The sequence below is a fragment of the Nicotiana tomentosiformis genome, chromosome 8, assembly GCF_000390325.3.
Source record: "Nicotiana tomentosiformis chromosome 8, ASM39032v3, whole genome shotgun sequence".
NCBI classification, from domain to species: domain Eukaryota; kingdom Viridiplantae; phylum Streptophyta; class Magnoliopsida; order Solanales; family Solanaceae; genus Nicotiana; species Nicotiana tomentosiformis.
Window position 1 is genome coordinate 22,054,198 of NC_090819.1, and position 26,051 is coordinate 22,080,248.

The 26,051-nt window shown below is 37.7% G+C and overlaps 1 protein-coding gene and 1 long non-coding RNA gene across 5 annotated transcripts; one reads left to right on the forward strand and one right to left on the reverse strand.

Annotated features, from left to right (window-relative positions):
• Positions 1 to 9,499: 9,499 nt before the first annotated feature.
• Positions 9,500 to 10,701, forward strand: LOC104098357 (uncharacterized). The gene is made up of 2 exons (XR_011409998.1): positions 9,500 to 9,816; positions 10,121 to 10,701. It is a non-coding gene; the product is annotated as an uncharacterized lncRNA (long non-coding RNA).
• A 3,258-nt stretch (positions 10,702 to 13,959) lies between these two features.
• Positions 13,960 to 25,192, reverse strand: LOC104098356 (uncharacterized). Of its 4 annotated transcripts, none has more exons than XM_018771518.3 (9): positions 24,108 to 25,189; positions 22,422 to 22,610; positions 21,598 to 21,690; positions 21,236 to 21,418; positions 21,031 to 21,133; positions 20,750 to 20,935; positions 17,859 to 20,200; positions 16,640 to 17,223; positions 13,960 to 14,422 (listed from the first exon to the last, which is right to left on the reverse strand). In XM_018771518.3, the coding sequence occupies exons 1-9, from the start codon at positions 24,339 to 24,341 to the stop codon at positions 14,398 to 14,400; spliced, it is 3,939 nt and encodes a 1,312-aa protein (XP_018627034.1). In that variant the 5' UTR covers positions 24,342 to 25,189; the 3' UTR covers positions 13,960 to 14,397. The 4 variants fall into 4 exon arrangements, with proteins under 4 accessions (XP_018627034.1, XP_009603363.1, XP_009603366.1 ...); XM_009605068.4 differs by having other exon boundaries at positions 13,960 to 14,419; positions 24,108 to 25,186; XM_009605071.4 differs by lacking the exon at positions 16,640 to 17,223 and having other exon boundaries at positions 13,960 to 14,419; positions 24,108 to 25,192.
• Between the last annotated feature and the right edge of the window lie 859 nt (positions 25,193 to 26,051).

Sequence of the window (26,051 nt, forward strand, 5' to 3'; positions counted from 1 at the left end):
CATCCGCTTGAAAGCGAAAGTGTCATAGGGACAAGTGAAAGTTGTCTCCTCTTGATCTTCCAGGGCAATAAGGATTTGGTTGTAGCCCGAATAGAAAGCAATAGAAAGCACGATCGGCCAACCTATCAAGCATTTGGTCAAGAAAGAGGAGTGGTAAATGGTCTTTCCTTGTCACTTTCTTTAGCTTCCGATAGTCTATACACACTCTCCACCCGGTCACCTTTCTTGTTGGAATCAACTCGTTCTTATCATTGGTGACCACAGTTATGCCCCCCTTCTTAGGGACACATTGCACCTGAGAATTCCACGAACTGTCGGAAATGGGGTAGACCACCCCGGTATCTAACCACTTGATTATCTCCCTTTTTACAACGTCTTGCATGAATTCATTGAGTCTCCTTTGATGTTCTATTGAAGGTTTGGCATCTTCCTCCAAGTTAATCTTGTGCATGCAAAATGCGGGGCTTATTTCCCGAATATCTGCCAAAGTCCACCCAATAGCTTTATTCCTCTTGTGGAGCACTTCCAATGTAGAGTCAACCTGCACGTTAGTCAAATAAGAGGAAAGACTAAAGTAGAACAAGGGCCAAGGAATTCATACTTGAGATGTGGAGGCAATGGCTTCAACTCCAAGATAGGAGGCTCTTCAATTGAAGGCTTTATATGAGGAGTTTTCCTATTCTCAAGATCCAAGGAAATCTTCTGGGGTGCATAGTTGTATGACCTCATTCCTTGCAAAGAATTAAAATATTCCATGAAGCCATCCATCTCGTCATCATCAAAATTTAGCAAGACGGCCTCCAACATGTCACCCACATTAGTCGTGGCACTTGTATAATCAATAATCACATTGGTCACCAAGTCCACGAACGAACACACTTCATTGCTATTCGGTTGCCTCATAGATTTGCACACGTGAAACACTACATTTTCATCACCCACCCAAAAAGTGAGTTCTCCAGCTTCCACATCAATAAGAGCATTCCCTGTTGCAAGGAAAGGTCTACCAAGAATAATCGGGACCCCATAGTCCACTTCACAATCAAGAATAACCAAAATTCGCTGGGAGAATGAACTTGTTAACTCGAACCAATACATCATCAATCACCCCCAACGGTCTCTTCATTGTACGATCGGTCATTTGTAATCTCATAGATGTGGGTCTTGGTTGCCCAATTCCCAATGTATTGAAAACCGAATAGGGCATCAAATTGATACTCGCCCCAAGATCACAAAGAGATTTTGCAAACTCGGTACTTCCAATTGGTTCATGGTGGTAGTCAACTCGGCTATGGCTTGTCCATGATCATGCAACTCTTTGTGAAGGTGAATCACATTGGGGTCAACTTGTGGAACATTAGCTCAAGATTACCACGCCGAAGAAGTATCCGCCATCTCATCCAAGATATCACACACCTCCGCATAAGGCGTAGTCATGAAGTTCCCACCGGCAAGTTGATTCACTACACATTGGTTGGTTGTATTGATCCCCCGATAGAAAGTTTGTTGAATCATGTTCTCCATAATATCATTGTTGGGGCACTCTTTCACCATTGTTTTATATCTTTCCTATATCTCGTGTAGGGGTTCATTGGGCTCTTGCTTGAATGCTAGAATTTCATCCCGAAGAATAGCCATGTGCCCGGGAGAGAAGTACTTAGAGATAACTTTCTCCGCTAGTTCATCCCAAGTATGAATGGAATGATTTGGAAAATATTCCAACCAATCTAAAGCTTCCCCCCGTAGAGAGAAGGGAAAAAGCCTTAGCCTCAAAGCATCCTCGGAGATATTTGTTTGTTTGCTCCCTCGACACGTATCTACGAACCCCTTCAAATGTTTATATGCATTTTGACCCGGTGCACTGGTGAAGAACCCTCATTGCTCTAGCAAAGTGAGCATTATGTTGGTTATTTGAAAGTTTCCCACCCTAATACGGGGAAGGACTATAGCACTTGCATACCCTTCATTCGGCAATACCCGGTGTGGAGCCGCTCGTGGTGGAGGTAGGGATGGAGCGGGTACATTGTATTGAGGCGGTCGGGCTCGTCTATTGGCCTGAAATTCAAGAGGAACCTCATCTATTTGATCATCCTCAACATCCACATCCCCCACGGCTATGTTTCTGAGATCGTTGTTTGCCATGATTGCATCTACAATACTCACATGTTAGTAATAAGGAAGGAAAAGAAGATATGCCAAAAACATACCTAAATATATAGCTAACATTGTTTTTAGCTCCCCGACAACGGCACCAAAAATTAATCTCGTCCAAGTTCACACATCAATTCGAGGTTATGAAAATGGTCGATGCAATAATAGTACCCAACTAAAGTCGGGGTCAAATTCCTCAGGGAGCTATATGTATGGGAGTTAGTAGTATATATCTTAGCGTGTGAGTTTGTATATCTAAATTTGCACTTCACAAAAATTGGTTGTTTTAAAGTTTAATCTAAACTACAATTACAATTTAAGAAATAAAACTTGAAGATTGTTTTTGTTGTTTTTCAAATGTTGTAAAAGGACTAGGGCTATGACCTTCACCTAGGTGTTTGCCTAACGGGTTGTAAACTTTAAAGCATGTTTTATTGGTCGAGATGTATTATAGCTATCAACACTCAGTTACCCACTCAATACCTCTCGGTCAAAGAGTGATTTTGCCCAATTTGGCTTTCTCAAGTCCAAATGGGTATTGAACAAAACGATTGATAAAAAGCTCAAGTCGGGTTTTACTATCTCTAGGTTCAACCCTTTAATTGGGCTATTCAATCTCTTGATTGACCCGATTTCTTGCTAGCCAAGTTTTCCTAGACTAAGTCTCTCTTTCTCAAGTAGAGACCAAGTCAAATAGGCATAAACTAATCTTTGCAACCATTAATTCTTCAAATCAAAGTAAGAACAAGGCTAAATAATAAACACTCAACCATAAACAAGCAATAAATCAAATACCCATTAAGTTTACACACCAGGGTTGGCTCACAACCCTAGTAAAAATCTAGCTACTCATACTTAAAATGGAAGAATTAGGAGAAGAAATGATAATTAAACCCATATTGCTAATTAAATTGATAAACTCTTTGTTCAAAAGCTCAAAATAGCAAAAACTACTAAAAAGAGTAAGAGGAACTGTCTACTGTAGTAGCTGATGTCAAAAATATTAACCTAAAAAGGTTCTGCGGTCTGCACAAATGTAATTGCGGCCGCGTAGCTCCTCTTCGGCGGCCGCACAATAATTGTGCGGCCCGCACTTTTGGTGGACTTGAGATTCTGGTTCTCTGAACTTTTGCTTTGACCCAGCTTCTACGGCTGCACACTTCATGTGTGGACTACACTTTATAACATTCTCTGATAGAAGATTCTTCACAACCTGCAGCCGCAGCTGATATTCTGCGGTCCGCACTTCTGAGCTTTTGTGCATGTTTTTGTCCTTGAGTTCAAATTACTCCTTCTTGAGTTGGATTTCATCTCAAGAGCTCATCTTCCAATATTCCTACAATTAAGTACATTTCATCAGTTTTCGGGAACTCAATTAAGCGCTTTTGGACTAAAACGAAAGCTAAAGGGTGCTAATAAATAGTCAAAATCCTCACTTATCACCTTCAACTACCAAAAGTTTAGTTCACTTCAAACAAAGTATGTGATGCTTGTATTAGAGGAAAACATGTAAAGTCATCTTTTTAATCTATGAAGGTTGTCAGTACTTCTGAACCCCTGGAACTCCTTCACATAGACCTATATGGACCAATGAGGGTGAAGAGCAGGGGAAGTAAGAAGTATGTATTTGTCATTGTTGATGACTTCTCTAGGTACACATGGACCTTGTTTTTGACATCTAAGGATGAAACTTTTGATGTTTTCTGTGTGTTTGTCAAAATGATTCAACAAAAACGGGGAAGTGTTGTTTCAAGTATAAGAACAGACCATAGGACAGAGTTTGAAAACTCCAAATTCCTTGAGTTCTGTAGCACTCATGGCATTGATCACCACTTCTCTGCACCCAGAACTCCACAACAAAATGGTGTTGTGAAAAGAAAGAATAGATCTCTAGAATACATGGGCAAGCCCATGTTAATTTCCAGTGGACTTCCAAGAGCTTTTGGGATGAGGCAGTCAATACTGCCTGCTACTTATTAAATAGATGCATGTCAGACCCATTCTTGAGAAGATTCTCTATGAGTCACTTCGAGGAAAGAAGCTCACTCGCCTAAGAGCTTTTGGGTGCAAATATTTTATGCACAACAATAGCAAAGAATCTCTAGATAAGTTTGATGACAGAAGTGATAGGGAGTTTTCCTAGGCTACTCACCACATAGTAAAGCTTAAAAAGGATTTAATAAAAGACCTATGTGTGTAGAAGAAAATGTTCATGTTATTTTTAATGAACCTAACAACCTTATTGAGAAAGGTTTGCAAGATGAAAACTATGACATAGGGCTCACTGATGAAAGAACCTCTAGAGAACTTGAACAACAATCTGAAGGAGGATTAGGGAATCTTGAGGAAGTTGAGAGTGAATGGGAAGAGCAAGAAGAGGAGAGAACTACACTGATTGATACTCAGACAGATAAAGCTGTAATTACTGACACTGATCCTTTGGGTCACTCCCTGCCTGAACAATCTTTGGGTATGCAAGTTAGGCCATGGAAGCATCAAAGCTCACACCCTTGAGAACATTATCTATGATCCTAATACTGGAGTGCAAACTAGGTCATCTCTGAGAAACGTATATACACTCACAATATTCCTCTCATATGCTAAGCCTAAAAGCATAAAAGAAGCCCTAAAGAACCCAGATTGGATTATAGTCATGCAAGAACTAAACTAGTTTGAGAGAAGCAAGGTCTGGCACCTAGTGCAGAGACCCAAGAACAGAACTGTCATAGGTACCATATGGATGTTCAGAAATAAACTAGATGAACAAGGAAATATCACAATGAACAAGGCCAGACTGGTGGTTCAGGGGTACAATCAAGAGGAAGGCATTGACTAGTCCTTTACCCCTTGTCTCTAGTCTGTTTTCTTAACCCAGTGGTGCATTTTGTTTATTCTAGTTCTGAGTAGGTTGCAAGATGTTTCAGTTTATTTTGTTCTAATGTTTTAGTTCAAGGCCTTGTGCTTAATTTGGCACTACTTAATGAACTCTCTTTTGTTGTTTACATGCTTTTCACATAGTTTTATCATCAGCATAGTTTATTTGTCTTGATATTTCTTGTGCTTGTGTTATAGCCTCGATGGCCATGAATCTTGCATTAACTCTACTTGGATTGTCTAACAGCTTTTTGGTTGTTTTTTCGATGATTCCAAAAGGGGTAAGATAGAGTTTGGGGTGCTTGATGTAGGGGTGCTTGATGTACTTGCTCTGAATTGGGTCACATTGTGTTGGTGTAAGTGCTACTGCTATTGTTATGAGGTGATAGATTACCTGGTTTATGCGCACAAAGTTTGTCATCATCCAAAGGGGAGAATTTATTGAGTATTGGGATTTTTATGATTAACAAAGTGTGTTCAGAGAATGAGCGCTAAGAACGAGGTCCTCAAAGTAGCTGACGAAGTATACTAAGAATCAGGTCCTCAAGATCGTTGTTGAAGGTTCTTACGAGGCAGTAACTTTTTCACAAAGTTACTCTAGTCTGAGATTGTTGGAAGAAGGTTGTTAAGTGATAAGGGTCATTGTCCAAGAAGATATGCTTGCATAAGTGATAGACAAGAGTCACAAGATTTGTGGAGTCCTTGAAACTGTAGGAGTCCTATCAAATGAGAAGTTGACTATGCATAGGACTCCTAAAAGATCCCGGAGCCTAGTGAACTTAAATACTTTCTTGATGGACTAAGGACATTATCTTTTTGCACGTCAACTATGAACAACATTTTCAACACTCAAGTCGATTATTAGTCTTAGTGTTCTTCTTGAGTCAGTTAGTTAATGTGTATTAAAAAATCGAGTTGTAATCAATGTGTCATACATAATTTGCGAGTTGAAGTAATTATTTGAGTTTACAAGTTAGAGTAACTTGTAAGTCAAATAGTGAAAGAGGAGAACTGTGTGGGTATCGATTTACAGGTATTGTAATCGATACATTTGGCTCATTTATTTTAGTAAAGTTGAAGTTAAAATCCTACGTGGTAGGTCGTGGTTTTTGTACATTTGAGCCAGGTAATTTTACACGTAAAAATTGTTGTCTTTGTTTTACTGTTTATATCGTTAATTACTTCTAAGGAGTAAGGTAAAGAATCAAGTTCTTTAGTAATTTAGGAAGGCACTCAAACTAACAAGAAGCCCAAGAATGGGTTAAAAGGAGCTCACGCATGAAGAATAAGCATGACTTAAAACTGATATTGGTTGAAAGTAACACATGCGCTAAAAATAAGCATGAGTTTAAACTGGCATTGGAGCCCATGCGTTATAAATAGGCATGGTTTAAAACTAGCATTGGTTAAAAGGAGCCTAAATATGGGTTAAAAAATAGTTGTTATTTCTATAAAAGATGTAGCAACGGGGGTTTTGAATATTTGTGATTGCAATTTATCTCCACATGTAGCATCACGTTTAAACTTTTTGGATAAATTTTCATTATCGTCAAATTAGTTGCGGCTTGATTTGAACCCACCTAAATCTGTTTTCGATCTTGCTTTGAACCATTGGCTCTAATACCACTTGTTGAGATCGAAATAATATGGTGCATGCGAAAGCCAACAAAAACAACTTTGATGACATTGAATCAGGCATAAAACAAACATATTAAAAGAAACTATTGTTTAAAAAATAGGACATTATAATGGGGTTTGGTCAATTGACCTACATATAAAAACTAGTATAAAAATATAAAAATTATTGAGAGAAAAATCTCCCATAAACAAGACTCTTTAATGACTACATTGTGGAAGGTTGTTGTTGTTTGAGAAGGATCGGAAGCCTTAATTTATAGAAGTACAAAACTTCTCTTCTAAGAAAAGGATAAGACATATGAAGGAGGTTTAATCATTTTAGAAGTTTTTTTTTCTTCCTTCAAGAAAGAGAATCCTAATAGATTAGACATTCAGGGCAAAATCTTAACATCTCGACCGTTTGTGATTGATTAATGCGGAAAAGAATATAACTTTGAACGTCTTTTTTTAACCCTCTTATAAGCAATTGTTTTGAATGATAAAGAGAGAATGAATTTGACGAGTTTGGCAGAATAACAGTAGAAAGAAAAGAGTTGTTATAACACGTTGAAGATCTAAAATAAATAGATAAATTGTTCCATCTCTCATCACTTAAGAATTTTGACAAGGTGATCACACGGTATGATAGGTAAAATTAGGTGTCTGAGGTCTTTGGTTCAAGTCTCATCCCTCACGCATGCATTTACACCAATATTTTCACGTGCTTGACTCAAGAAAAAAGAATCTAACTCTCATATTAGGAGGCTCTTCATAAATTCAAGAACTTGAGAATGAAAAGGCAAATTACGAGACCAAAAATGAAACAACAATGAAGCTTAGACTTTTTTCTTTACTATCTCACCAATACCATAAATGGCGAATCATTAACAAATTTTAGAGGTGTAATTTTTAAAAATCTCTCAGAGATACTTTCTAACACACAGGCAGTCAGTAATTTAACGAAATTAAGTTTTCAGCTATCAAAAAAGCCTTGACTAAATTTCCTTTGCTAATCGTTTTCTATAATTGAGAATATAATGTTTTGAACTCAACTGTGTCAACGAAATGGAAGGGCCATAATCCCTTCACCTTCATAAAAGTTCCTTGGATTATTTTTAGTAAAATGCATACGTTTCATGATACTGAAGTCATCGAGAAAAATTAAAACTAGTGGATCCCACATGTTGACATCGTAAATTATAGAGAGAGGGAAAAAAGTGATAACATTCGTCCCTCTTTATTAATCCAAAAATGCAAGTAACCTAGTGTCGAAAAGAAAAACAAATCCATATTAAATCAGCACTCTTTTTAAAGTTGAAAGTTGGTATTAAAAAGTTTCTTTGCCGTATGGTTGCAATTTTATTGGAGAGGGACTGTTTTTTTTAATTTTTTCCTGCTACATTATCACGAGGATATGACAATATTTTCTTTGTTTACGTAATAGTGGTGTTTGGACCAACTTGAACATATCTAAATTAGTTAATATATAGGTATCACCAAAACTTAAGCAGATTCAAAGAAATTAACTAATGGTTTTTGTCTCTGCTGCAATTTGAACTCAGCTCTTCAAGGTTTTCATCCACTTCTTTTGCAACTAGGCCACACATATTTTTAATTACATCAGGGGTGGAAGAGAAAGAAAATACTATACTGATAAAATTTAAAAGCCACCACTTGAATTGAGGAAGGTAGCGAGCTTACCAAGTGAACTCTAGCCTTCAACTCTACTAGACCACATCCTGTTGTTGTGCTTTGAGGTTATGACAATGTTGCAATTAACTCAAGTAAGTATAACTAAAAAATAGATACTACTTCTGACATATTATTTGTCTTTTAAAATTGCATACAGCTTAATAAAGATAGACATATAACAGCGTACGTCTTAATTATAACAATTTTTGTCTTAATTATCCTTTACATATATATGTCATCTTAAGCACCCCATTTAATTGACAATCCACTAATTGGAAAAGAAAGACTCAATATACAAAGAAAACTTTATAATGAATGACTGCTAAAAGAAATTTAAAACGCCAAATATTTTGGAATAAATTTAGTCAAAACAATTACTTGCCCACATATGGTGTTTACCAAACCAATCAATTTAATCTTAATATTTAAAAATTAAAGTGAGAATACATATCATTATTCATTAACTATTGTTAAGTGATAAATGCATATATGAAAGACATTTGTCTTAGATTCAATAATTTTGTTGCGTATATGAAAGACATTTATCTTGAATTCAATGATTTTGTAAACATCGGGTGTATGTAAATTCTTATACTTTTCCGCATTAATCGATCACAAGAGACTCTTTCCTTTTGTAGTATATATAAGTTTCAAAAATTAGAATGCCAGGAGCTATAGATCTATTTGTTTTCTAGGTATCGTTTTATATATATATATATATATATATATATATATATATATATATATATATATATATATATATATATATATATATATATATATATATATGCATACACACTCCTTTTGTTTTTTCAATTTTAGATTAACCTTATATTTTTAACATAATTTGAAAAGTTTTTAGGAAATTTTGTGTGCATTTTCTAGTGCCAAGCTATAAATAGAAGGAATTTTCTTTTCAATTGAGAAAACCACTCTGATAGAACTATGGTGAAATATTATTATTATTATATATAAATAATAAATTAAAACATAATATCAACGTAGTAGATATTATGGTGATATAATATCATAATAGCATGCCTTCTTCTCATAAGGAACTAAAGTAAAGTAAACGATAATGTCAACTAGTAGATGACAAAGAACATAAATTGACCAAGTGCATAGTTATTATGATATTCTAGCAAAACCTTAAACTTATTAGGAAATCCAGGTATTAACTGATTGGCATGCTCTCTCTATTTTTGTTTTTCAAGATTGGCATTCCCAACTTAATTTTCATGAGTTTTGAGAAGCATGACTCCTCGTGAAATAACTGTTCTAGTTCTATTAGTTACTATATGTCTTCTTGTACCATCAATCTTCTGCTTAATCTGTTTAGCATGTCGAATGCATCTCGAAGCTATTCGCCGGCGCCGTCTTCGGGTTTTCGCGGCAACATCTCCATCGCCTCAGGTTTCCTCTGTGACAATTTCTCTACATACTTCAGGCCTCGATGACTGCACCATTCAGTCGTACCCAAAGGTAAGCAGAATTAGGGCATGCACTACTAAATAAACAGGAATTAGTCGATAGCTAAATAGAAAAATTCGTATTAGCGATGAATTATCAAAGAAATTCGGTTAGATACGAGCAATTTAACGACAGGTTAGCGATAAAGTTCATAACTAATTCCATTTTATTTTTATTTTTTGTAGTGGCAGATTCTGTAAGTTCAATTGAACGGATTATTTTTAGTTCGAACTATATATACATAAGCAAGAAAGTTTTAAAATGTACACGTATAATAAGATCATATGACTTTTGATTTTGAATTTGCCCTTTGTAGGTAATCCTTGGTGAAAGTAGACGTCTTCCGGGGCTTAACGCACCAACTTGCCCAATATGTCTAGTTGAGTACAGTGCTGGAGAGTCAGTGAGGCTTATACCTTTGTGTCAACATAGCTTCCATGCCGACTGTGTTGATGAGTGGTTAAAGATGAAGGGCACCTGCCCCGTTTGCCGAAATTCTCCACCTATCTTAGAAAACCACAAGCTTGACCAAATTAGCGCCGAGGGTGCAATGGAGTGATTGGAATTTCTAACATTTTACCATAGAGATCTCGAGTTCAAGCCTAGGAATGGAAAAGGTAGGAAGCATTCTCCTTAGAGAGATTAACCAGGCGCGACTCCAAATTAATCATGTCAGTTAGTACCAAATATTTCATGGTTAAACCGAATTAAAAGAAGTCCAGTAGTTTTATAAGAAGCTGACAAAACATTTTGGTTATTGTAATAATTAGTCGTATTCACATCATTGTAAGCCCTGAGTTAAGCTGTTGATTGCAAAGTATTGCAAAGTGCTACCTCGTAGAGATGTTTGACTTTAATTTATTTTGGAATTAAGATTAATGAACATTGTTCACTTAATCATGGACAGGACTTCCGTTAACTCATGATTTACAGTTCTTTAATTTCCCCACCTTCTTTCCTCGCCCTTAAGTAGTTTTAATTTTTACCAAGAATTTTATCCTATTGAAATTCACTCGTGTTCCACGATTTTGTTTTTGGCTTTGTTTTTTATTTTTTTGGTTTTGTTGTGTCTCCCCTTTTTCTAGTACTAAGGACCAATATATCTTCTCAAAAGTAAGAGAGTTTGCTTAGTGGCGAAACCGGAAATTTCTCACTAAGGATGTTCAAATAAATTTAATGGGTACATCAGTAAAAAATATTTTTTTGATTAATGGGTGCATGGGAAATAAAAATTATTCTCGCTAACTGAAATTTATTTGCAAATATCCTATCATGTCTACGGTAAAACTAACCTATTTTACGATAAAATAAAGGTACAAAACAAAAAAAGGAAAGTTTCATAACTAAGCAATGATAAAAAAAAAAAATACGTATATCGGAAATTTCTTTACGATTGTGCAAACCTCATAGGGTCTAATAGAACTATGGTGAAATATAATCGACTTGGCCCAAAATGTTGACGTATGATGATGATTATATATAGTATGGCTTCACAACAACAAACTCAGTAGTTTCCCATGAGTGGGGTCTGGGGAGGGTAAGATGTAGGCAGTCTTACCCCTACCCCTGGAAGAGCAGAGAAGATGTTTCCGATAAGACCCTCGGCTAGAGAACAAGTAGGAATAAAAGCAAGATGAAATAAGATCGAATCTAAGAATGCGGTCAAACTTTAGGTAGTAATAGCCATTTATGAATAAAAGATAACATATTAACACTAATGCTAGCGAACTGAGTAAGAGAAACGCTCGACTACCTACTAATCTTCTACCCTAATCCTTGATCTCCACACCCTCCTGTCTAGGGCCATGTCCTCAATCAGCTCCAGTTGCGCCATGTCCCGCCTAATAACCTCTCCCCAAGACTTCTTAGGCCTACCTCTACTCCTCTTGCTGCCCACCAAGGCTAACCGCTCACACCTTTTAACTGGGACTTCTATACTTCTCCTCTTAATGTGCCCGAACCATCTCAATCTCGCCTCCCGCATCTTATCCTCCACAAGAAATAAATTAAAACATAATATCAACTTAGTAAATATGATGATGATAATATATAGCATGCCTCCTTCACACAGGGAAATGATATTTTCAACCAGTAGATGACAAGAACACAAATTGACCAAGTGCATATATAGTTATATGATAATATTCTAGCAAAACCTTAGACTTAATAGGAAATCCAGATAATAATTGACTGGAATGCTCTCTCTATTAACAATTTAACATTGTGGTTCCATAAGCATGTCTCCTCATCAAAATATTGTTCTAGTCCTATTAGTTACAATGTGCCTGTTTGTGCCATCCATCTTCTGTTTAATCTGTATAGCATGTCGCTTGCATCACGAAGCTATTCGCCAGCGCGTTGCCGGGTTTTTGGCCGGGGCACCATCGCCGTCGCCTCAGGTTTCCTCCGTGATAATTTCTCTACCTACTTCTGGCCTTGATGACTGCACGATTCAGTCATACCCAAAGGTAAGCAGAAGGCAGATTCAGGACGAATTCTATGAGTTCAACTGATTACTTTTAGTTCGAACTATATATACATAAGCAAAAAATATTAAAGTATATACATATAATAAAATCACACTCACTCATTGTGAACTTACTGTCTTTCGATTTTAAATTTGCCATTGTAGGTAGTCCTTGGTGAAAGCCGACGGCTTCCGGGGCATAACGCACTAACTTGCCCAATATGTCTAGTTGAGTACAGTGCTGGAGAGTCAGTGAGGCTTATACCTTTGTGTCAACATAGCTTCCATGCCGATTGTGTTGATGAGTGGTTGAAGATGAAGGCCACCTGCCCTGTTTGCCGAAATTCTCCACCTCTTTTGGAAAACATAAACTTGACCATTTGTAGATAGTACAATAACTATTATCTCCGAGGGGTGATTGAAATTTCAATATTTAACCATAGGGAGCTTATCCAGGCACGATTCCAGATTAGTCGTATCAGTTGGTTTCAAATATTTGATGGTTAAACCGAATGTAATTGTTGTTGCCCTTTTAAACTTCATGTGCGGAATGAATGTTCTCATTGATTTAACTAATCATGTTTTTTATAGGTTGGTTTCGAGGGGGTTCTTTTCAGATGGGAAGGAAACTTGAAACATTTTTTATAACTTCCAATAAAGCCAAGAAGTTCGTTGCTCTCAATGAGATCAAAAGAGGAAATACTTTAGCAACAATTAAACGCATACAAGAGATTTTTCATAACATTTTTCATAACATCTGTCTCACGCAAAGGTTAATACTGAAAAATGTCATACAAGCAAAGCAAAGATTTTGGTTGAGTGGTAAATACTCATTCATCATTCACTAGAGATCTCGAGTATGAAGTCGCCTTTAATAGGGAGCGTCCTACCCCTAACGTGGGACCTTCCGACGCCATTAGATAAAAAGAAAAAAAAAATGAGAGAAGAGAATCGAACCAACTAGAGGATTCTGCGACGATTCTTCAAGTGACTTATTAACAAATGCTGCCGTTAGCTTAGTAGATGGTACCGTTAACTTTTGCGATACTGTTACAGCTTAGACCAAAGCTATCCACTTTTTCAAACTTAAAAGGATGTTTTATATTCAGCAGTATTTACAAAGAATCAAAATATTCCAATACACATACTTTAAGGGAATGTCCTGGTTTTTCGCTCTATTGCTCTCAGTGACATCAAAATGGGAAATATCTAAAGGCTACAGCTTTAGCAACTATTAAACGTATACAAGACTTTTTCATAACATCTGTTTCACACAATGCTTAATACTAGACAATATCATACAACAAATTATACCTTGAGGAAGATACACTATCAATTACCGAGTGACATCCACATCAGGTCGCGCTCATAACTGCATGAGGTCTCCGATGTGAAAGGACAAAACAATGTAAGCAACAGAAGTCGGACAAAATGGATCTGTAACTTCAGGAACTCAAATTGTTTAACTCTTTAGAGATTGAGATGCTTGAATTGTAGAGTATGTTCAATAATTGACAAGTTGTGTCTCCCATCATTTGCATCCCTTATAATCTGTCATGAGATAGAACAGCAGAAAAATATTCTTTTCTGATTAAGGTATATCAAGTATCAAAAGAAACTTCCTGGTGGAGCAGCTATTAGTAGTACTTACTCCAAGTACTTATCACAAAAGATAAAAAGAGACATCATGCTTGAAATGAATTCTAATCATATACCACTACACTGGCAAAAACCTGAATGTACTGAAGCTAGTAGAGAGTCATCTGTAAAACAAAATTCTTGTACATTTCTCTGGAAAATGATTTCCAAAGGCAACACTGGTATAACAAAGTTGAACACCTAAATTCTAAGAAGACTTGCCAACTTCAATGAGGTTACAATATATCAATCCTACAAGTGGAACAAAATCTACACAACTTTTCTCCTACCAATCACCTTTGGCATCGTTGAAGAGGGTTGCTGCGGCTAAATCATGATTTCACATCTTACATTCAATAACTGATTGCTAGGGACCGAGATGTGACCATTTACTAGCAAAATTTGTAGAGCTAGTGCACGAGATCCCCATTCCATAGTGAGGATAAGAACGACCAGCAACACGCCAGCCCTCGCCACTGTTTCTTGCATCACCACTTCTCAGTCTTCTTTCTGCTTAATATTCAAGGGATGAAAAATCAGCATCTTTCAAAAGACAATTCTTTCGAGAAAATGATCTTCCAGAACAATTAAATCCTCCTATTGAGATGTATGTATGATGCATTGACAAAGTTAAAAAATGTTTCACCCAAAAAAAAAAAAGGAAATAGGCAGTGGATACAAAGTACTCCTATCAGTCAGAGCATCATTTGTCAACACATTAATACGATGTACTCCTGCGGTATTTAGAGAAGGATATAAGCAACTATACAATCTCCAAGATATAATTGAACTTGCAATGATTACTAAACCCAACTCTGATGTCTTCTCCATTAATCTAACATCTAAACTACAACAATTTTTTTTTTATAATTAAACTCAACAACAACAACAACAACCACCCAGTAGAATCCCACTAGTGGGGTCTGGGGAGGGTAGAATGTACGCAGACCTTACCCCTACCCCGGAGGGATAGAGAGGCTGTTTCCGGGAGATCCTCGGCTTAGAGACAATAGATCCGCAACCACAACAGAAAAATAGTATCAGCATCGTAAAATACAGCAAATAAATGGAAAGGCCAAAACGTGAAAGACAACAAAAAAAAAAATTTAATAAATAAATAAATAAATTATGAAACACAACAAAAATCGCTAGTAGTCCTAGACAAAACACTATCAGACTAGCCGGTGCAGCGAGGAGAAACGCTCGACTATCCTCTAACTTACAACCCTAATGCTCGACCTCCACACCTTCCTATCAAAGGCCATGTCCTCGAAAATTTGAAGATGCGCCATGTCCTGCTTGATCACCTCACCCCAGTACTTCTTAGGCTGCCATCTACCTCTTCTCGTAACTGCCAGAACCAAACGCTCACACCTCCTGACCGGAACATCTGGGCTCCTCCTCCGCACGTGCCTGAACCACCTAAGCCTCGCTTCACGCATCTTGTCATCCACGGGAGCCACGCCCACCCTCTCCCGAATGACCTCATTCCTAATCTTATCCATCCGAGTGTGCCCGCACATCCATCTTAACATCCTCATTTCTGCTACTTTCATCTTCTGGATATGTGAAATCTTGATTGGCCAACACTCAGCCCCATACAACATGGTCGGTCTAACCACCACTCTGTAGAACTTACCTTTAAGTTTCGGTGGTACATTCTTGTCGCATAGGACTCCAGACGCTAACCTCCATTTCATCCACCCCACCTCGATACGGTGCGTGACATCCTCGTCGATCTCCCCATCTCCCTGGATAATAGACCCTAGGTACTTGAAACTCTCTCTCTTAGGGATGACTTGTGAGTCAAGCCTCACTTCCACATCCGCTTCCCCCGAAAAATTGCTAAACTTACACACCAAATATTCCGTCTTGGTCCTACTCAACTTGAAACCTTTAGACTCCAGGGTCTGCCTCAATTCCTTCAGTCTCACGTTAACGCCGCCTCGCGTCTCATCAATCAGAACTATATCATCAGCGAACAGCATACACCAAGGCACCTCCCCTTGAATATGGTGTGTCAGTACATCCTTCGGCAGGGCAAATAAGAATGGGCTGAGCGCAGATCCTTGGTGTAACCCCATAACCACTGGAAAAGGCTCTGAGTCACCTCCCACTGTCCTAACCCGAGTCTTAGCTCCATCATACATATCTTTTATCGCCCTAATATAAGCTACCGGAACACCTTTCACCTCCAGGCATATCCAAAGAACGTCCCTAGGGACCTTGTCATACGCCTTCTCTAGGTCAATAAACACCATGTGCAAATCCCTCTTCCTATCTTTGTACTGTTCCACCAACCTCCTAATAAGATGGATAGCTTCCGTAGTAGAACGACCCAGCATGAACCCGAATTGGTTCTCTGATATAAACACCGCCCTCCTTACCCTCTCTTCCACCACTATTTTGTGTTCACGCTGCAATTGTTAGTGTCTTATTGGCAAGAAGGCAGCATCCAATTTATATTTCATTCACCATAGGCATCTTTTGCCTCAAAAGACTTCTCTAAGAATTTATGAATGGCTTACAGTACATCATAATACATGACAAAGTCAATGATCCAAGTAAAACAAGCTAGAGAAACTGGGCTGTAAAGGCACATGAGGAAGCAGACTTGACAAACATATAATAAGCAAAAACCAGATAAACACAAAGTAAAATACTATGATTCGAATGAACTTCTCCAAATCATGAGTTTGAGGTATCCTTAGAACCAACTAAAAATATTACCTTTGATAATGCAGTGAAGATGGTCGATCAGGAGAAGACCATTGCCCAGAGACTGCATGAAATCTCTGTTCCTCAAGTGCTCCCCCCCTTAGTCGACTTCCATCGCCTGACTGGACTTGTTCATTTACACCTGAGAAACCTACTGGACTCACAGATCCGAACTCAAGCTGTTCTCCATGTGAATTATATGTAGAATTATGGTCAAACGGATAAAACATTACAGCAGGAGGGGTTGAAGACATTGCACTTGGGTTCATTGATGTTAAAGGATACATGCCATACACCGTATTGAGAGGGACACTCGGGCTTGAGTTTGCATGCAATGGACCATTTTGGGACGGATATGAAGAGGAGTCGTGTCTATGAGAGCTCCATGATCTGTCAGTTCGGCTCTCACTGGACGCTGGCCGATCCAATCTTGAGTTTAATTTCTCAGATTGGCTGCGGTTGTAGTTGCGCCCACCAGCTCGGGATTTCGAATTCGCATTCCAGTTACCCTCTCTGTCACCAAAGTTATCATTTCTGTCATGGTTATAATTCCCCCTTCTTGTACCAGAAGAGTGACGATCCCTGACCGAAGCCTTCTGAAGTAATAGTCAAATCGCAAAGATAAAATATCCACTAGAAATGACATTACCACACATCTTAGTGAAACAGATCTTATACATCAAAACAGAAGAGTAAGCACTGAACAGACATGAAATCTAGTTTCACCAACTAGAGAGACCGGGCCAAGGTGTAATGTGTCTGAGCCTCATGAACATTGAATAGGCAAAATGCTCATTGCACCCCTCGGCATAAATTGAAAAACATGGTAAGGCAAAGCGGAGTGAGGCTTCACTTAAAAAAATATATTCTTTTAAGACTCTGGACAAGCATAACTTTGTTTTTAAATTACGTAAACTCGGGACAAGCATAATATCCACATCCCACCAGTGATAGAAGCATCACTTTGTAGCAATGCTTAAATTATTGTTCAAAAAGAAACTAGTGAGACATTGAGATGATTTTATTGATCTAAAGTCGATCTTGAGGATCTGAAGAAGAAAAAAAATGCTAATATAGACAAGTGAAGATAAAGATGTGCAAGAATTCCGCATGCATTTTATATAATAATATAGCCCTGCACCCTTCTCCAACCACACATTCTAGGATCAAACATACAATGGAATAGAAGAAATATCAACCAATAAACAGGATTTTTGAGAAGATTTCTTACTGGATTTGGCAAATATGTTCCAGTCCCGCTACGATATCTCGGCATCTCATCTACATAATGTTGAAGCATATTGGGAGGTTTATTTGAATCACACTGTAGCGGTGAAATGGGTAATATACGAGGAGGATCATAGCTCATCAGCTGAGTAAAAAGGTTCATGTTTGCTGATATTGGTCTTCCGGGACCATCCCACGGGAAACGGCTCTGTAAGTATGCAGGCGGCACCATAACAGGAGAAGGATAAACAAGAGGCCCAGGCCTTGGATTTTGGCAAAACCGTCCATATTGTAAATTTTGCCAATGACTAGCAAAGTCACTGTGAAGTATATCGGACTTATGTTCATCAGGTGCTTCTATTGAAGTAGCCCCTCCAACAGCACGGGGAGTATTTAGATTTTCAGTTCCCTCAGAAGGATCACGATTATCAAAGCATTCTTCTCTTGCAAAGTGGCTGGTTGATACATCAGGAGTTCCAGACTCGGGTGGAATATTATATACTGGAAGCATTGTAAGAAAGGGAACTGGTGGTCCGGTGGGATAAAATGCAATAACCCCCCCAGAATTATCCGTCATTCTTTGCCGAGAACCAGGCCCTATGAGTATTGGTGCAATGGGTATTATTGGGTCAGATCCACTTGTCTGAGCACCTTCATATTCAGGCATATGAGGCCTAGCAATGTGCATGGAAATAATGCCTTGGCTACTCTCAGCCATTTCGGTACTAAAGTTTGACACAGAGTTCCAATCCTGATCATCCTCCACGGCCTGGTTAGATATATGGTCAGACATCATCTTACCTTTTCCGTAACCAGTAGGTGGCTCAGCAGCACCTGTTTTATTTCCCCGTCTTCCCCTTGTTGACTTTATACTTTTAGTAGAAGACCCATCCCAAGAACTCTCAGAAGAGGTTTTGCTGTGAGCAGTGGATGAGAACCTTGAACTTGCCAATCTTTCTTCAGCATAAACATCGCTCATTCTTATGTTATCCTGAAACTGAATATCATCAGAATGTTCTTCCTTGATTGGCCCACGTTTTTCCTTTGTATGCTTCTGCTGAGCTCTATTACTGGAGCCAGTCACCCAAGATGAAGGAACAAAATTAGAACCTGACTGGACTGCATGCGGTTTATCATCAGATTGAGGTGTCTCATAATTTCCGTTTTCCGGGTCAAATTCAACGTTAGAACCTGCATCTGGCTCATGCCAGAAATCTTTGATTGCCTCGCCTGAGTTCATATCTGTAGAACTAAAATTTTCATTATTCCGGCCAATTGAATCTTCAGAAGTTGGACTCAACCCAAGGCCTGGGAAGTAATGATTTAAGTGCGGCGGAATCATACCATGAGGAAATTGCACATTGGAAAATGCAGGAAAATTAGTGGGAACTAAGCCTGGAATATTTCGTTGATTATATCCCATAGAAGTCAGAACGGAAGGCGAGATAGGGAAAGGCAGTTGGGCTGCAGCCCAATTAAATGGCAAATGAACTTGGCCATTAAAACCATGGACTGAAGTAGATGCCATCAGATTCACAAGATCTTGCTCATCCTGATGCATCATCCCCTGTGTACTACAAAGCTCTTCGCTCGGAGCATCTAATCCCGCATCTCGATTAAAGCTATTAGATCTACTGTTGGAGTCAGCGACAGCTTCGAGACTTTGATGAGATGGAAAATGTCTGATCGATGAAGTGTCAGATCGACCATTCTGGCTTGCTAAAGTTTCAGATCCTTCATTCTTCCTCCAGTTACTGCTGTCCTGCGTCAATGGAGTAGGTTGCATTTTTGCAGTCTCCTGAGCTTTTCCGCGCCTTCCTTGAGTAGTAATTTCACCATACGTGTCAGTCAGCTCAGGACTAGACCGTGTTCGAGAAAATACAAACCTACCCTGTGTATCATTTTCTATTTGATCACATTTCAGATTTCTCTGAGTTTTCTTTTGATCAGATACCCTTGAGGTGCTCAAATTCCCATGGTTCTTTTGGGCGAAATTGTTCATTCTAGAGAAGCTTCCAGACGAATGATTACCATGTTGAGAGGAAACAATCCGTGATTGAGTTCCTTCCATCTCAACCTCACGACCAGAAGATTTGCCATTCACCTTTTTCCCACTGGAGTTGACCCTAAAATACGCGGAGTCAGGTAGGTCATCCGGTGTTGACAATCTCAGGCACAATAACTCAGTCCCAGGTGCATCAGGCCTTTGACCACTACCATGTCTGCCCAGTGTATTCATAAAGAACTGATTTACTTCATGAATTAGATCTTCTTTGGGGCAGTCCAGTAATCTTGCCAGTCTTTTGGCACCAAATCCAAATGCACTCCGTATCCTAAAGAAGTTACCTGCCAACATATATAAATCATATATCCACAGAAAGCAGCAAAACAAATAATGCTAAGAATCCATTCCGGTGTGAACAACCATAAAGTGCCTTCTAGAACTGAGCAAATAAAGTTTATAACGCTAAGCAATGATAAATAGTCTCATAAAAGTACGTGTGTCTCAAGATTTTCAACATTCAAAATTAGTCAATAGATGTTTGCCTATGACTGTCGACTAAGCAATAGAATGGTAACTTTTTGCTCTTCAAAGGCCCAACAGACCTCAACAGCAGAAATTTAAAATAAATACGCTGTACAATGCCCGACTTACAAACCTTTCACTTAAATACGCTAAATATCATATAGAAATAGTCTTTTCTTAAAGATGGTCAGATAGCAATAAGTTTTATGATCCAAGAAAAAATGAAATCAATGGAACTAGATATAAGTAAATCCTCATAAGCTAAGACCCCCATATGCCTAAATAAAAACAGAATTACAGAAACTACTTTGAACAAGGATTAACTGACGCCAAGGGAAGTCATTAAGAAACTTTCAAAGTTTGAGTACCTTTACTCACACTGCGGCCAAGGTTGTTGTTTACTCGTAAAGGATCAATCACATTAAAATGTTTAGAAACGAACGCTTGTCCTTGGTTTTCCTGGCCAACAGGGAAAACAGCATATACGGAGCTACAGGCATCAAGAAACAATTTGCTGAGGAGCAATTCTCCCTCATCTTTTCGAGGAGGTTCCGCTGCATGTTTCCAACTATACTTAAGCTAACAACTAAACTCACATCCAACGTATAGGAAAACAAAACTAAAATTGACTCTTCCACATGTTTGTTACCAGTGACATCAGGAAGAGAACTAATCGGCACAGGCCCCCACAAGCTAACACAAAAGTTGTCCCAATCAAAATTGCTGAAGAACTCCAAGAAGCGATATAGAACCTGCAAGTATAAATACAAAACCTTAAAGGATAGAGATGATGAATGCAACATTAAGAACACTTTAAACAAAAGATAAAAAAATAAAAGTTACAAGTTAGTAACCTCAAGTGGCCCCGCAAACGAATTGTTGAACACGTGAAATATGTAAAGAACTAAGGTCTCCAAGGCATAAGTTGAAATAAGACCATGATGAGCACCCAGTATTCGGCTCTCATAATAACACCAGGCCTTAATCAAAATAATGCTGCGCTTGAACAAATGATTCTGGTTTATCAGGTGATCGACCTACAAAAGATGAACATGTAAATTAAAGATTTTCCTTTCCCTTTCCTCAGGACTCAATACTCATCTTGTTTCTTCATTGGTGTAGTCTGTTATTTAAAAATAGTATTCCGCATGGTATGTTAAAGTTATGAGCATATCATCAAATACCAGGTTTTAGGATAAAAGTAGAAACTGCACACCTCATCAAGGAAGCAAAGGGTACACAAACCCCCTAGCTGATTGAAAGATATGTCAACCACAATGTTTTCAACTAAACATTTTATTAACTTCACCTGCAATAGAAAAGGGACGAGAACAGTGATAAGTGAGTGCAGAGCAAAATAACGTTACAACTGAAGAAAATCAAGTATAACAACCAAGAATACAAGCAACAGTTGCCTTCTCTAAGCCTTATAATAAGACAACAATATAAATAAATTATTGATTACTCATGTTAAATATTAGCTACTAATTCAAACGACATTTCTATAAACTATATTAAAAAAGTCTCTTCCCCAACACTATAATATCCTCACTAGCCAAGTTCAATCCCAGATACAAGTGTACAGAAGCTGTCAAGAAAGCTCAAGAGTATCCTGTTGTCAGCTCTAGACAGACAAACTGACAAGCAGAATAAGGGGAAAGAGAATACTCCGTAAACTAAGGCTTACATAAATAACAAAAATGGAAAAAATGAAATTCTTTTAGCATGAAGTTTGCTTCTATCTCCAAGTTCAGAAGAAAGTGAGAAAATACAGTTATCATGATAGACTTCATTTTCTTTATGATATTGCTTTGAGGCCCAAACAAAATGCAGATAATATTCAGGCAACAACAAAAGAAACTATTTTCACCCCATCTGTTGTTTTCACAATTGGACAAAAACCCTGAATGCAGCAGGGTTAAGCTCCAATTGCTGCAGAAAAGAAAATCTACAGACACCAGCATTTTTCTAGTATGTATTGATGCAGGAAATAAGAGCACATTGCATGCAAAGTAAATGGTGGTTGTGTAGAGGACATACTTCAGCTTGAATGTACTGAACCTCCTTGACACGAAATTCAGCATTTTCATTTTTCTCTTCCTCCTCTAGCATATCCCGAACCTGATAAGCCCACGTATCTTTCAAAGTTTGGTTATTACTAAAGGCAGTTAAATCAATGTCTCCATCAGGAAGATAAGTCTTCAACGGTACTGAACCAAAAGTGAAAACCTGGAAAAGAGCAAGTTGATCAAAAACTAAAAATATTTAGCAGTGAAAAGCCTCATATTAGTAATCCACAACAGAGGGCTTGCATATATTTCTTTTTCTTTCAGCAATAAAAGTAAGATGACAAAGTATTGTGTCTGTATTGCAACTCTAAGTAATCCTTTCTTTACCAAGAAAATCTTACACCAGAATGAATGACATAGTAAACTGCACCATAAACACTAATGATAAAGATTCACTTTATCATCATAACAATAATCACTTTCCCTAGCCAATGAGATACAACAATATTTGCCACGCTATCTCAGTCAGTTGATCATGATGATTTCATGCCTTTATTGATTACACGGCTACATTGTTAAGTTTTAAACACTCCAAACCAGCAGTCCACCTAGATTTGTTTTTTAGCCACATCTACTGCACCCCACACGGCAAATATTTCCGCTCTCCCACTTCAGAACTCACTGAGCTTCATCAATGAGCTATTGTTCCTATAATCTACTCCACGTCCTTGACTCATCATATTCGAAATAAAGGAAAATGACATATCCTCAGTCCATTGAAATCTTTTTTTTTTTGGTGACGTGGTGTCCGGCCACCTTGCATGCACCTTAACTATTCCACTGGGTACCTGATACCTCCCATCGGCACAGGTACCGGGTAACTCTGCCCACCAAGACTTGGGCAAATGAGAAGAAATCACCTAATGTTTTTTGCCTCTACTAGAATTTAAACCCGAGATCTCATGATTCTCCTCCTACTTCATTGACTACTAGGCCACTCCCCACTCCATTGAAATCTTATATGTGCTATGACAAAAGAATAACACATAACATAACTCTTATTTACTCTCTCAGTTTCAGAAAGCATAATTTGCTTAGCAAAGCAGAATAACGTGCTCTAATAATTTGAACAAGATATCAAGTCATTTCAAAAGTTAAAATAGTTTTATATTGGCCATAGTTTCAACCATTGTATACTCAAATGCCAACGTCATCGAAAACAACTACAAATTCATTTTTTACGTTTTTGTAGAGGTAACTAGGTCGTATCAAAATGGATCAGCCAAAGATTGCATATGGAACTTCTACACAGCTATTTTTACCAGAATGGAGCAACACAACCACCGTAGTTTCAAACATTGAACATTGTACACTAAGGCGTCAAACAGAGGTTTTATCCAGGATTTGAACTTTATGGCTTCGAGATTCTTGGATAGCGACCTCAAGTGCTAGTAATTGGGTTCAAAATTTACTGTCCATAGATATTTAGCTGAATTCTTAACACACATACAAAGTTTGGGCTACAACTACTGGGTTCGGCCGAACCCATTTACTACACTTTACATTCGCATTTCGCCCCTGGTGCCGAAGTCATTGAAGACAATTTAGAATTCATTTTTACGTAGAGGTAACTAGGTCATATATCACAATGGATCAGCCAAAGATTTCATATGAAACTTAGATAAAACTTATACCATAAGGAAAATTTCAAGACAACCTGACAAGGGAAGCACTTCATGATGAGGCGTTGGACGTAATCAGCAACAGCATTTCTGCGCTCCTCGGACGGCTGGTTAGGCTGAATGCAGCCAATTAACTCAGCAGTCCTTTCCTCAGCCCTTGACCATCTCTCCGTGTCAAGGGCTCGGATCATCGGTTCTGATCCTGCATTGGGCAATAGCCCGTTCGGACATAGCCCACTTGGCTCTGCCCATCCCTCATGTTCTCCCATACACCACTACTACTTGTTACCCACTAAAAATCTTGAATTGCTCTCTCGTATCACCTTTTTTATGAAATCCAATATTAAAAAAATCAACCTTTTCTGCTAAGCTAGCAACCCCACTAACCAGTTATGTCAAATACAATAGTACAATCTAAATTCCAATAAACCACAAGAATATAGTAAACAAAATGAACTTTAACACCCAGTGCAAGACTACCATTAATCAAATACAACAATAATTCTTTTGCGATATACTCCTATGTATGAAATAAAAAACCATTCTTTACACACACAAAGCAGAAGAAAAAGAAGAAGAAAAAACCTAGAAGGTTAAAATAGAAAGTTGTGATAGCACTTCTTGATAAAGTGATTTTAATGAAGACAGGTTAGATTTTTTCCAAAAAGTAAAAAGAAAAATATCTAATAAAAAAAAAGAACCCAGAAATTTCTTCTCGTTTCTATGTAATATAAATATAAATGATAAAGATGGAATTTTGAATTATCATTTCAAGAAGATGATGAGGATCTTGAAAATCCAGGGAAAAAAACAAAGAAAAATAACTAGAAACAAGAGGGGGTGTGGGAAATGACAAGCAAAAATTGAAGTGCGCGCGTGTGTGTGTGTGTGTATGTGAGAGAGATAGAGAGAGAATCAAGAATTCAAGAAAGAGGAGGAATTGGCATTGACGTTTTTTGAAGATGTAAGGGGATTTGATTTTATGATATATGTTGTTGTTCTGGAAAAATAATAGGGAAGGAAGAAATGTTTTTCTTTCTTGTTCTTTTTTTATTTTGTTTTTATTTTTATTTTTATTTTTGTGGTTTTTTGGATCTTTAATCAAAAACTGAAACTTATATGGCGATGGATTATGGGGATGTGAAGATATTTGCTTATGATAATGTAATCTAGCTATTTAAATTGCAAATAATTACTACAATTATTGATATAGTGTTTAGTGTATGTATTATTTAATTAAGTATACTGTGAGGAAGATTTCCAAAGTTGCACCTTCACTCTTGGGCCACCAACATGCCCTAGACGGTGGGATCTGGCTTGGTCCTTAACCTGATTATAAAGGGAAAAAACGACTTTACAATCGCTCTCAATATAATAGTCGAAAAATATATGTGTTATATATATATATATATATATATATATATATAATAATATTATATACTTTTTTAATTATCGAATATTAGCTCATAAGCTACTTTTTAAAAGCCAATCCAAATACTCTCTTGATTTTTTTATTAAAAAATTTGATAATGACATATAAGTTTGTATAACAATAAAGTACTACTGGGCACAATAAAGACTGTGATTTTTGGTATTCAAGCTTACTGGGCGCAAATATTCTTACTTCCAAAGCAAGTCATGAAGTTGATTGAGGCAATTTGTAGGACCTTCTTGTGGACCGGTGTTGCTATTATCTCAAGGAAAGCACTAGTGGCCTGGGGGAGAGTGTGCAACCCAGCAGCTGCTGGTGGGTTAAATATGTTAGGACATAAAATTATGTAAAAAAGCAGCAATTATAAAACACTTATAGGATATAGCAAGAAAAAAAGATTGTTTATGGATATTGTGGATGCATAGCTTTTATATAAAATATAGGGACCTGAAACAATGCCTACCCCTAAGAATGCTTTCTTGGGTGGTGAAGAAGATATTGGACAAGAGGAGCTTGATCATGGAGCACCAACAACTACAAGGTGGTA